The following is a 12,005-nucleotide window of genomic DNA, read 5'->3' as shown; positions in this document are numbered from 1 at the left end:
AAAAAAAACTGACGAACGGGACTCCATCCAGCGATTATGGGGCTTGAACGCTAACCACTCGGCTGCCGCCGCTTCATGGTAAAAATGGCCACGCACAGGTATATATTTGACGACCGAAATTATCTAGCAATTTTCTCAGTAACGCTTGAGAAGTACGCGCTAGTGCTTACACATTTTGTTGTCCTCGTGGAGTACTACTAGTGTACAAAGTTTACAGTAAATCCACGTTCCATACGTCGTGGCTTCCCCTTGTTAGTGTATCTCTGTATTTGAATATGGATGCCTATACCAGTTTCTTTGGGGTTTCGATGTATGTGGCAGCATGTTTGATGGCAGGATTGGTCTGCTAAACCGTCGTAGGCATCTTCATACCTGAAATGCCGTGCAATAATGAAAATGCGGGAGAAAAATGAAAACTCAGACACGAGTGTCAGCTGACCACGAAGCGAATTTCACAGACGGCGCCAGCTGGATTTGGCATACCTGAAGAAACTTGCGGATTTGAGGCAGTTGCCGAAGCTAGAGGCACCGTTACACGGTGTTACCGTCGCGTCACCTGGGAATGAGCATATTTTTGTCCGGTGTGCTTACCAGCAAGTGCTGACGAAGCCGCGCGTACGGCGGTGCTTCTGCACGACGGTGGCTGGGATTCGCCGAGCGCGGGCCGGCCGCGGGCAGGTGCAGGCGGCCGCGAGGTGCGGACGCCCGGGTGGTCGGCCGCCGGCAATTATTTGGGGAATGCGTCGCGCGGCGCGCCGCCGCCCTCCTGACGGCCGATACGATACGAATCGCCGCCATCAGTCTTGCCGCGGGACGGGCCTCTGCTTCTTCCTGCTTGTCCCGCCGTGTCGCGCGTCCGCCGGCGCCCGGGATTAAGTCCGCGACGGCTCTCTCACCTACTCTCCAAACAGCGCCTTTCTCGCTACCGGACGTCACACTGGATATTACTCCAGCCTTGCGTGAGTCCACACATTTCTGTTACCATTTAAACTGTGGATCTACCTGAACACAAACGTCTGTCAGTATTCAGAGTAGCCACCAACACCAGAACATCCAGCTATAGACGAAATGGAACTGATCGATTCAGCTTCTGACGGGAATCCCCGAGTAATTTGAGCGGTTGTGAAGCTTTGTACGTAGGTTTTTGGTTGTGCCTCAGAGTGCTCTGGTTGACGTACTACCTCGTAGATCCTACACTTTGTTTTGGTCTCTGTAGCTTAATGGAATTGTACAGCGTGATGGAAATTAAAGTGGCCCGGATGAGTGGAATCGACTGAAAGTGAATGTAGGCATGTAACCTCACCCCGTGAAGCGCACACCACGTGGTCCACACCGGTTCAGAGCATAGCGCGGGCTGTATCAGTGAAAGTGGAGCAGTGCAAAGGAGGGGACATTGGTAATCGCAGTGGAGCAGCGGGTGTTCGTTGTGGAAAGTTACATGACAACGGAGTCGTAGGAACAGTGAAGTCAGTCGTCAGCTGAGAAGTTCAATGGTGTCAAAGTGTCAGCAAAGAGTGCCGTGTAATGCTTAGCCCGAAGAGGCTCTCAGACAGGATATGCTTTGAACATGTCAGAGAACATTCCGAAACGTGACCGCACACCGGAAAATGTGACTGCATTTCACCAGAAAGTGTTTCATAGTTCTACCAAATCAGCCCGACTCCTGTCGCAAGAGACTGCCATACCACGTCGATCATGCGGACGAATACTCCACCTGTATCAGCACAAGCATCCATCCCTACCGATTGTCTGTTGTTCATGCACTAAAACCAGCAGAAGTTCGCCAATGCCTCTAGTTTTGTGAATAGCTGTTCACTGGGGTAACAATGATTGGCTTGGATATGGATATATTCTTTATGACTGATGAAACCTGGTTTCACATGGGTGGTTATGTCAATTCACAGAATCACAGACTCTGGGCAGCCGAGAATCCGTTCTTTCACGAAACAACGCCACAGGACGAGGCGGTTGGAGTTTGGTGTGCAGTGGCTGCACGTCGCATTATTGGTTCCATCTCCTGTCTCCAGACCCTAGTTTCGGCATTGCCAATATTTTGAAACTATTTGTGGCAGCATTAACAGGGAAGGAAAATACCTACAGTTACGTCTAACAAAAAAATGGTTCAAATGGCTCTGAGCACTATGGGACTCAACTGCTGTGGTCATTAGTCCCCTAGAACTTAGAACTAGTTAAACCTAACTAACCTAAGGACATCACAAACACCCATGCCCGAGGCAGGATTCGAACCTGCGACCGTAGCGGTCTCGCGGTTCCAGACTGCAGCGCCTTTAACCGCACGGCCACTTCGGCCGGCCTACGTCTAACACTACGGAGCATTGCTCATACAGCCGGCCGAGACTTGGAGCACATTTACACCTGACAGAATTGTTAGCAGATTTCGGTCTAGCCGCGGCTCTAGATGCCTACCTAGGTCACCTGACCTGTGAATGTGCGACTACTTCGTATGGGGAGCCCTCAGGTGTAAGGTTCAAATGGCTCTGAGCACCATGCGACTTAACTTCTGAGGTCATCAGTCGCCTAGAATTTAGAACTAATTAAACCTAACCTAAGGACATCACACACATCCATGCCCGAGGCAGGATTCGAACCTGCGACCGTAGCGGTCGCGCGGTTCCAGACTGTAGCGCCCAAAACCGCTCGGCCACACTGGCCGGCTCAGGTGTAAGGTCTATAGGAACAGACCTCATAGACTTAAAGAACTACAGCAGACCATTTCAGATGAAACTGCAACAACTCCAGCAGTCCGGCTTCGATCCGCTTTCAGCATCTTGCTGACCAGGGCCCAGAAGTGCCAAGAGATGAATGTTGATCAGTTTCAACATCTGCTATAAATAGGTTACTACTGTACCCTCAAACACTGTTCTCTGGGCCATTTCTATTGCCCCGCCCCGTACAAGTTCCTAAAAACTATACGAGTACCCATTAACCTTCGGGAACTAAATGGTCGTCACTAGTCTCTGTCGGGACGTAATATTGACTGATATAACTGTGACTGTATGAAATTTGGAAGGTAGCAGGGATAAAATACAAGAAGTGAAAGGTTATTTTCAACTTCTACAAAAACAAGGATGCAGTAATAAGAGCCCAAGGTTGTGAAAGGAAAGCAGTGGTTGAAAATGGTGTGAGACCAATCTCCAATGTTGTTCAATCCCTCCTACATAGTTCAATGAGTAATGGATGCCATGGAGAAACTTGGAAAGGAATTAAAAGTTAAGGGAGAAGCAACAAAAATTTTAAGGTATGCCGATGACATTTAAGGTTGTCAGAGGTGGGTTTAAAGTTAAGTGAGAAGCAACAAAAATTTTAAGGTATGCCGATGGCATTTAAGGTTGTCAGAGGTGGGAAATAACATAAAAGAACTGATGAATGGAATGGAAATTGTCTTGAAAAGAGACTTTAAGATATAATCAATTAAGCAATAATAATGTAGTCTAATTAGCCTAAATCACGCTATACTGAGGGAATCAGATTAGAAAATGAGAGTTTAAAAGTAGGCGATGAGTTTCGCTATTTGGGCAGGAAAATGACGAAGGACGAAGTATAATGTAAAATGCAGACAGACTGACATGACCAGAAAGCACTTTCTGAAAAAGTGAAACGTATTACTACCGGATATTAATTTAAGAGTTATTAAGTCTGTATTCCTCTTCTGGGCTTCGTGGTTTAGGCACTTGTGCCTGTTCCGTCTCCACTTTTCACTGCCACTTCGTTCTGTGTCTTTCTGCTACCCTTCTTCCCTCTGAGGATAAACCTTTGTCTGACGTAGGGATTCTCTCTATAGTCATTCCTTGGAAATAATATTTCCATATTTTTTTCCTTCAATCTTTCCGTGAATATTATAAATATTTGGTTGCCTCCTAATATAATCGTTTCGTTTTTGGCCTCTCCTGGTAAGACCTCTGACTTTGTGCTGCTTTGTGGTTGTTTTTGTCGTTTTGGAAGCTTTCTATCGTGACGCCAATTTACACGGAATTCAGACTGGTTCATTTTGACCACGACTCGGAATTGAGGTTGTACTGACACTCTAGAATATGACGTTAATTTACGCAATATCACATTGCAAACATTTGAACGTGATACTAGTTTACGCGAATTCAGATCATTCAAATACTTATGAACGTGACGTTACTATAGCCGACCCCAAGGGTGGCGTGGATCCACCACATTGTTAGGCAGCTGGATAAATGACGAGTGAGACTTAATCGCAGGCTGATAAGGCACTTTAATTCCAACATTGCTCTGCTTCGCTTTGCATTTGGCTCTTGGCCCAAAGCTAAGTTGCGTGTGCCACAGCAGTGACGTCAGTGGTACGTACTGGAATCTTGCACAGCCAGCACCTCTTTGAAGAATGACCGCACTCAGGCGGCGGAGGCGAGCATCGAGGAACGCACCCGCACCCCCTGTTGTCGGAAGGCGGCTGCTGTGCCCGGGCTGCTGACCGCTGCTGGTAGGAGTCCGGCTGCAGCTGGAGTGCACCGGCTGGCCCACTGTCGCTGTGGAATCCATGGAGGGGGCAGACTTAGTGCGGGAAGCAGGTACCCCTGTGGTGACTTGAAATTCACAGCAGTGGCTGGCGCCTCAATGTAATCTCTTCACATGACACAGCTACTACGATGGAGACATCGCCTTACCTGCTTCTGCACTAGAGATGGGTCGTTCGCGAACTGGCGAGTCCAAAGGAACGGTTCACCAAGATGAACGGAACGAGCGAGGAACGAATGCTAAGGAACGGTCTTTCACAGTTCACTTCGGTCGCGGCTTTCTACTTACAGTTCCCGGGAACGGGAAACGGTCACTCTCGTTCCCGAACGGCATGTCGGCCGGTCTCGTTCCAGCCTCGGTCCCGTTCCCGTTTGTCTCGGTCTCGGTCTCGCTCGGCTGGACTCGTCGTTCTTCGCGTGGCCACTCGTCGCAGTTCCACTGCCGACCGCTCATAGTTAGTTCAGTATCGAGTTGTTGTTGTTCGTTTCATTCGCTGCGCACTCCCATTCTAGATGTGTTTCAAACTTTTTTTGAACTCTGAACTTCTGGTTCTGTTAAAATGCATTTTATAATTACGTGAATTACATAAAAATTACGTGGTATGTAATACATACATCTTTTCAGGTAACAAAACGGTGTATCAGCTTACTTCACTATTTCGATAAACAGCAGAAGAAATACTTGTAAAAGGGCAAGGTTTTTTGCTATTAGACATGCAAAGGACATCGGCACGGCACACACGAGTGGCCATTTTCCGTCTTTTTTTGATCCAAGGTAAAGGAGCATGTTCATTGTTATGGAAGGCAGACCGACTTACAACCGAATGAAGCCCGCGCTTCGTAATGGAGTGTATGGTGTCACATTTTGTAAAGAGAATACGATAACTTCTACAATATTATTTCAGTGGTTCAGGGTGGCGCACGAAAGTCGGTCCCGAGTACCAAACTGCTCATTGTCTCTTACCAATCGTCATCAATTGTTTCGAAGTTGTTTGCATTAGTTTATTACATGTTTATCTATTCTGCTAGTAGCGGTCAACAAATCGCGCGTAATTGGCGAGTAGTCTGTACTCGGGGCCGGTTTCTCGTGCGCCACCTTATATTATTTCCCTGTGATCAGCCACATAACGCTACAGTTGGCTAAACGAGATGTTTTGCAGAATTACGAAAATTACAAGTGTGTGAGAATTCTGTTACCAATAAAAACTCTGTATTCCAGGGAGGAAGCAAGTGCCCCCTCTTGGCGCCTTCCCTCTTCAGTCACCTATGCTACCAATTTTCAGTTTTTCATAAGAACCATATACCAAGCACAATGAACGGTGAACGAGTAAAAACGAACAGTTCCCAAAAAAGAGCGATCACCGGTGAACTAGTTCCCTAGGATGAACGACTTCGCCCATCTCTACTCTGCACCAACAAATTACACCCCGTGAGGCTATCGCAAATGTCGACAAACCACGCACACCGCTCGCAGGTAGCTAATGCAGCGTTCCACTGGACTTTCTCAGAAATTTTACTCTTAACCTGGTAGCGGTACTACATTACTCTATGTAAATCCAGATTGTTCAGTAAACTTCTGAGGATGACACTAATATACGTAACTTCAAATATTTTTTCAATTGGCCTGGGTCAATGACCCATTACTTTCTTAAGGTGACCTGTTTATTTAAAAAAAATGCGTTTTCCATTTTTTAATTGATTCATTCAGTTTTTTAATGGTGATCCATTCAGTTTTTTATATCGTTACGGGTCCGCTTTTTTGAATGATATCTATAAACGAACTTCGAACATCACAAGTGCTGTTTTACCTGTAAGTTATGTACAACAAGTCTGTGTGTGCGTATGTGCGTGTTCATATAAAATTTTTAATGACAGTCGAATAGTTTTGGCACTTTATCCAGATGAAGAATCAGCAGCTAGTGAATGTTGTACAATTTGGTATTTTTGAACAGTCTGGGCTTTGGCTTCACCGCCACTGCCGTCTCGTATTTTTAAATACTGTGATTGGCTGTTTCATTTAAAAATTGCCTGCCAGCACTATTTTGCAATTTTTAAATCTTCCGTCACAACCACCTTCCATTTTTAAAATTAATGTCAGCACCATCTTGATGACATCATGTATTCAAGATCATTGATGACTCCATTGTTACTCGGATGTAGGCAACTGCGCTAATACTTGCACCTTTCAAGTTCGGTTGGCCTCCATATTGGATAGTGACGTCAGTGCTATCGCATACCTCAACACCACATTTAAGTCCAAACTGGACCAAGATCGACATAGCATTACTACTGCAATCCGTATTGTTTCGTGGTTTTAAAAGTAGCGTTGTATATTTATTTATTATTTTTCCTTCGTATCCTTTGTAAATAGGCGCTCACTTGAGAAAGCATCTCTGCAGCGGAGTAACATCCGGATGTAGTCGACGAATGCTAAAAATAAACGAAAACACTACTCTCTTTCTTGTTCAGGAGCAGTCGTATCGAGCGGACGATAAAATTAGCAGTACGCAAGGATTTGAAGAGATTTATTACAATAAACAGAGACTATTTAAATATTTCTGTAGCCAGTATTATTTAAAGTACAACTTATTGTTCAGTGCTATTGTATATTGAAGCCTGTTACAAGAAGACCAAAACGAAAAGAGAATATGGGAAGAGTTTATTTTTATGTTATAAATACTAGAACGCGGTATGAATCGAACAAGCACACGAAAATGGTAGTACATAAGTTTAATTGACGATGTAGTTTGTTCTTAAGCTTGTGGGAAAGTATGACTCTAATGAGGCCTTATCTAGACTACTTTTCCAGTATTAGAAGTCCTTATCAAGCAGCCTTGGCAATAAGCGCTGTCGAAGTTCGAACAGGTGCTGCTGGTACAGTATGAGGTTCCTATTACGAAAGTGTACCAGAGTTTTAACGAAACTAAAACATGATTATTTTCGAAGAAAGATAATGTAGTTCTAGCGAAGCTGTCGATTGGGCTGAGAAGAACTACTTTCGTGTAGACCGTACAACAATTTTTGTAAGGATCACAATATATAAAGGAACTTATGGCCGAACACATACAGAAATATACCTTTCGCTGCATACGGTAATGGATTCGGACAGTGTGTGGCTAATATTGGTGCGATGCACTCTTTCGCTACGCATTTTGGGTAATTTGCTCAATGTTCTTCACTCACCCCTACGTCCCAGTATCTTCTTCAAAATTAATCATTACCATTTTTCCTGAATTCACTGAATGTGCTTCCTGTTCAGTTTGTTAGAATCAATACCCTTCGGATTTCTGCGGTGCTTATTGCGCGGAAGGCAATTAACAGCCTAATAGTGTTACAGACCCTATTTCATAAAAATTTACATATACTGATAATATTAATGGTCCTAGTTTGTGTCCTTGGTGTATACGTCACATTATTCGTTCTGTTAAACAATAACCGTCCAGTATAACGTACAGCGTTATGTCGGCCGAAAATTCTTCGAACTAATCGCATATTTGAGACGATACTGCCTGTAATCAATGGATCAGTATTAGTCGACTTTGTGGTAAGTTACCGAGTGTCTTCTAAAGTCTACGAAGATGAAATTTACCTTGTGACAGAACAGATGTGGTCGTTGGAATAGTTTATTAAGACCTAGTAGGCGACAGTAATTTGGTTCTGGAGAGATCGGATAGCTGGAAAAAATTCGGATTTTTCCTTCTTGTTGAGGCCTATACACCAGCTTTTGTCGTCCAGAACGTCCGTCACATACATTCTGTCATCCTTAGAGGCAGCAAAAGGAATCGATTTTCCTTACATGAATACCGCTGCCCGAGTCTGGGTGCAAGGAATATTAGCTTTTACATTCCCGCAGACACCGAGGTCAATAGAGAAGGGGGACAGGCTCGGATTGGGGAAGTGTTGGTAGGTAAGAGGCCGTGTCCTTATCAAATATCCTACCCTGCGTTTCCCACAAGCTGTTTAGGGAAACTACGAAAAATATAAAACTAAATGGCCGCACGGGATGTTTGGAATACAGAATCCATCCGGACACTAGCCAGTGAGGAAGACTGAGAGGAGTATTTCCAAACATAAGTGAGCAAGTTGTTGGAGGATTCATGAACCCTCACTATGAAATCAGAGAGGATGCAAGGAAATTTGTGACTAGTAATTTCGTCCTCCTGGAACATGTAACTGACCAGGGTGGCCGAGCGGTTTTAGGCGCTACAGCCTGGAACCGCGCGACCGCTACGGTCGCAGGTTCAAATCCTGCCTCGGGCATGGATGTGTGTGATGTCCTTAAGTTAGTTAGGCTTAAGTGGTTCTAAGTTCTAGGGGACTGATGACCTCAGAAGGTAAGCCCCATTGTACTCACAGCCATTTGAACCATTTTTTGGAAAATGTAATTCAAAAGTAAGGGGGAACTGACAGTACTAACAAACGAGGTTATAGCGTTTTGAAAGCCACACAAAGAGGTACCTTGGTCTAATGACAAGGCAGACAACGACACAAGATATCTGTCAAGATTTGCTAACCATTAGCTCAGGGTAGCGGCTGACCGTCACCCTTACAAAGGTCTCGGGTAAAATATCACTGCTTGCTCTTGCTGCGGAATGCCGTCAGCAGTATGAACAAGTTGCAAAGTTTTGTGGCGGCCTTTGTAGCGACAACACTTCGCTGTAGAAACGGCCTACGAAGTCACCGCTACACTTTTAATAGCGGGCCGACCGGTCCGCTGGAACAGTGAACAGAAAGATGAAAACCCAAACACTCGGATTAAATGAAAGTCGGTAGTTATCTTTATTAACGACGATACAGAACACAGTGGTGAACATGGTCTACAGAAATCTGTCTAGTTCGAGTCGGAGCGGCTAGGTCAGCGTCGGCTGACGACAAACAACAACTCTGCTGCGATGAACACACAACTGAGTAGCAAGTACACAATTCGGTGGCGAGAATACAACTGAGCGGCGAATCCAGAACTGTCCTAGCGCTCGCGACTCCAGCGCTTAAGAAGCCAGAAGCCAGCGGTGGCGCGCGCAGACTTGCGGCGATTTCCTGTATCGCTGGCGCTGCGTATGCGGACGGCGTCCGGACTTTGATGCTGCCAACCTTTTTGGCAGCGGGCTCGGTTGGCATTACTGGCTAGGATATAACACTCCTCCCCCCCCCCCCCAAATCGCCGCACCGTCGTTGAATAATGACGTGGCGAGCGTCGACGGCGGGGGAGGGGTCTGACCGCAGACGTAGCAGAAGAGACCGGGGCGGAGACTGTTGTCGGTGGCAGTCCCCGTTCCGCACCCCAGCATTGGCTGCGCGGGGCCTCGGGAAACACCGACTGAAAACCGAGGTCAGGGTGCACGCCTGTGACCACGGGCGCAGCTTCTGGTACCGGACGCGACGGGGCGTCGGGACCCACGAAGAGAGGCAGCGTCTCCTGACGCTGCGTCGACGGCTGCTGAGTGGGCGCCGGACAAGGCGCTGCGGTGTCAGACTCCTTGGGGGTGCCCAAGGAAAGCGGCTGCAGTACAGGCTGCACAGCCACCGCTTGGGAAGGCGGCCCGGCTGAGGGGTCGACGTCCATCAGCTCCGAAGGCGGTGGCGATTGAAGAGGGACCGCAGGCGCCGGAGCGACCACCCGGGGCGCTCCCGTATGAAGCTGCGCGGGAGGCATCAACGGGACGGGCTGTCGTAGCGGCGACGGCTGCTGCTGCTGCCCTGGGGGCGGCAGCGAAGTCGGAAGGCGCGGCTGGAACCCGCCGCGGACCAAATCTGTGGACAAAGAACGAGCGGCAGAATCCGGGCGGCCAGCGCGGCGCAACTGGTTCTGATGCCTCCTGTGCACCCCAGTAGCACCTTGAACAGTATAAAAACCGCGACCCTGGACACTTGTCACGGTACCACGTTCCCAACGACGGTGACCGTGATAAACTCTGAAAACAACGGCGTCGTTGCGCTGAAAACGCGTGCGATGCTCAGAAGCGGCGGGTCGATCCGGGGGGTGCAACAACCGTAGTAGGGTGCGATGACGACGGCCGTGGAGAAGCTCCGCAGGCGAAGGGCCGTCGCGTGGCGTGGTCCGGTACGACGACAGGAACGTGATGAGGGCCTGCTGACGAGAGTGCGTAGCACGAAGGCGGTCCATATGATCCTTGAATGTACGTACAAAACGTTCCGCTGCACCATTCGATTGAGGGTGGAACGGCGGAGTAAGAACATGGCGAATGCCATTGGCAGAACAAAAACTTTCAAATTCAGCAGAGGTAAATTGTGGACCATTGTCAGACACTAAAACTTCTGGAAGACCCTCAATACAAAAAATTGAAGTCAACGCCTGGATAGTTTGTGCAGACGTTGTAGACTGCATGGGCACAACAAACGGAAAATTACTAAATGCATCTATCACGATGAGCCAACGAGAATTCCAATATGGACCAGCGAAATCAATATGTACTCGCTGCCAGGGACCGGCAGGGCGTGCCCACTCAAAATAGCGTTGAGGCGGAGCATCTTGGTGTTCGGCACACGTCGAACAATCTGTAGACATCTGCGTAATCTGCTTATCAATGCCGATCCATGTACAATGACGGCGGGCAAGCTGCTTGGTGCGGACCACTCCCCAATGACCTTGATGCAACAAGTCGAGGACCTTGGCTTGGAGCACTTGGGGAACCACTACACGAAGCTGGTCATTCTCGGTGCGTAACAGCAAAACTCCGTGCGAAACAGACAACAGATGACGTTGCGGATAATAGCGACGAACCACAGGATCCGATATGTCCTTTGCCTTGGACGGCCAACCACGTTGAACAAAACGCAATAGTAAACTCAGATGAGGATCCGTAGCTGTCTCACGTGCCACCTGACGATAATCAATCGGAAAATCCCGGAGGGATTGATGCTCATCGGCGTCAATCTGATGGCAAGAGTCGTCAGAGGAATCGAAGACATCATCCGCAGCAATCGGCAATCTAGAAAGCGCGTCAGCGTTTGCATGCTGAGCTGTAGGGCGATACAGTATCTCATACTGGTATTGTGATAACAAAAGAGCCCAACGTTGTAGTCTCTGAGCTGTCCGCTGAGGAACTGGTTTAAACGGATGAAACAGTGACGTTAGGGGCTTGTGATCTGTTACTAAATAGAATGGTCTACCATAGAGGTAGTGATGGAATTTTGTGACACCGAACACAATAGCCAACGCTTCCTTGTCCAATTGGCTATAATTACACTGAGCTTTGTTTAGCAATTTAGAGGCGAACGCAATAGGACGTTCGGTGTTACCGACTCGGTGAGACAACACAGCACCGAGGCCGAAAGAAGAGGCATCACAAGCTAACACCAGAGGCTTGTTAGGGTCGTAATGGACCAGACAACGATCATTCAATAAAGCCTCTTTAAGCTGCTGAACGGCTGATTGGCAATCAGCTGACCACACAAACGGAACATTCTTACGGCGGAGACGATGCAACGGTGCAGCAATCTGTGATGCATTAGGTATAAACCTAATATAATATGTCAATTTGC

General features: G+C 47.3%; 1 protein-coding gene across 1 annotated transcript in view; it reads right to left on the bottom strand.

Annotated features, from left to right (window-relative positions):
* Positions 1–552: 552 nt before the first annotated feature.
* LOC126204912 (uncharacterized) overlaps positions 553–12,005 on the bottom strand; it is a 92,555-nt gene continuing 81,102 nt past the window's right edge. The window contains exons 3-4 of the mRNA XM_049938868.1: positions 9,721–10,253; positions 553–954 (exon numbers count right to left, since the gene is read on the bottom strand). Coding sequence (XP_049794825.1) covers positions 553–954; positions 9,721–10,253 — 935 coding nt within the window. The remainder of the gene's footprint in view (positions 955–9,720; positions 10,254–12,005) is intronic.

The sequence above is a fragment of the Schistocerca nitens genome, chromosome 1, assembly GCF_023898315.1.
Source record: "Schistocerca nitens isolate TAMUIC-IGC-003100 chromosome 1, iqSchNite1.1, whole genome shotgun sequence".
Taxonomy (NCBI): Eukaryota; Metazoa; Arthropoda; class Insecta; order Orthoptera; family Acrididae; genus Schistocerca; species Schistocerca nitens.
The sequence above is the reverse complement of the archived record's forward strand: the minus strand, read 5'-3'. Positions and strand labels throughout refer to the sequence as shown.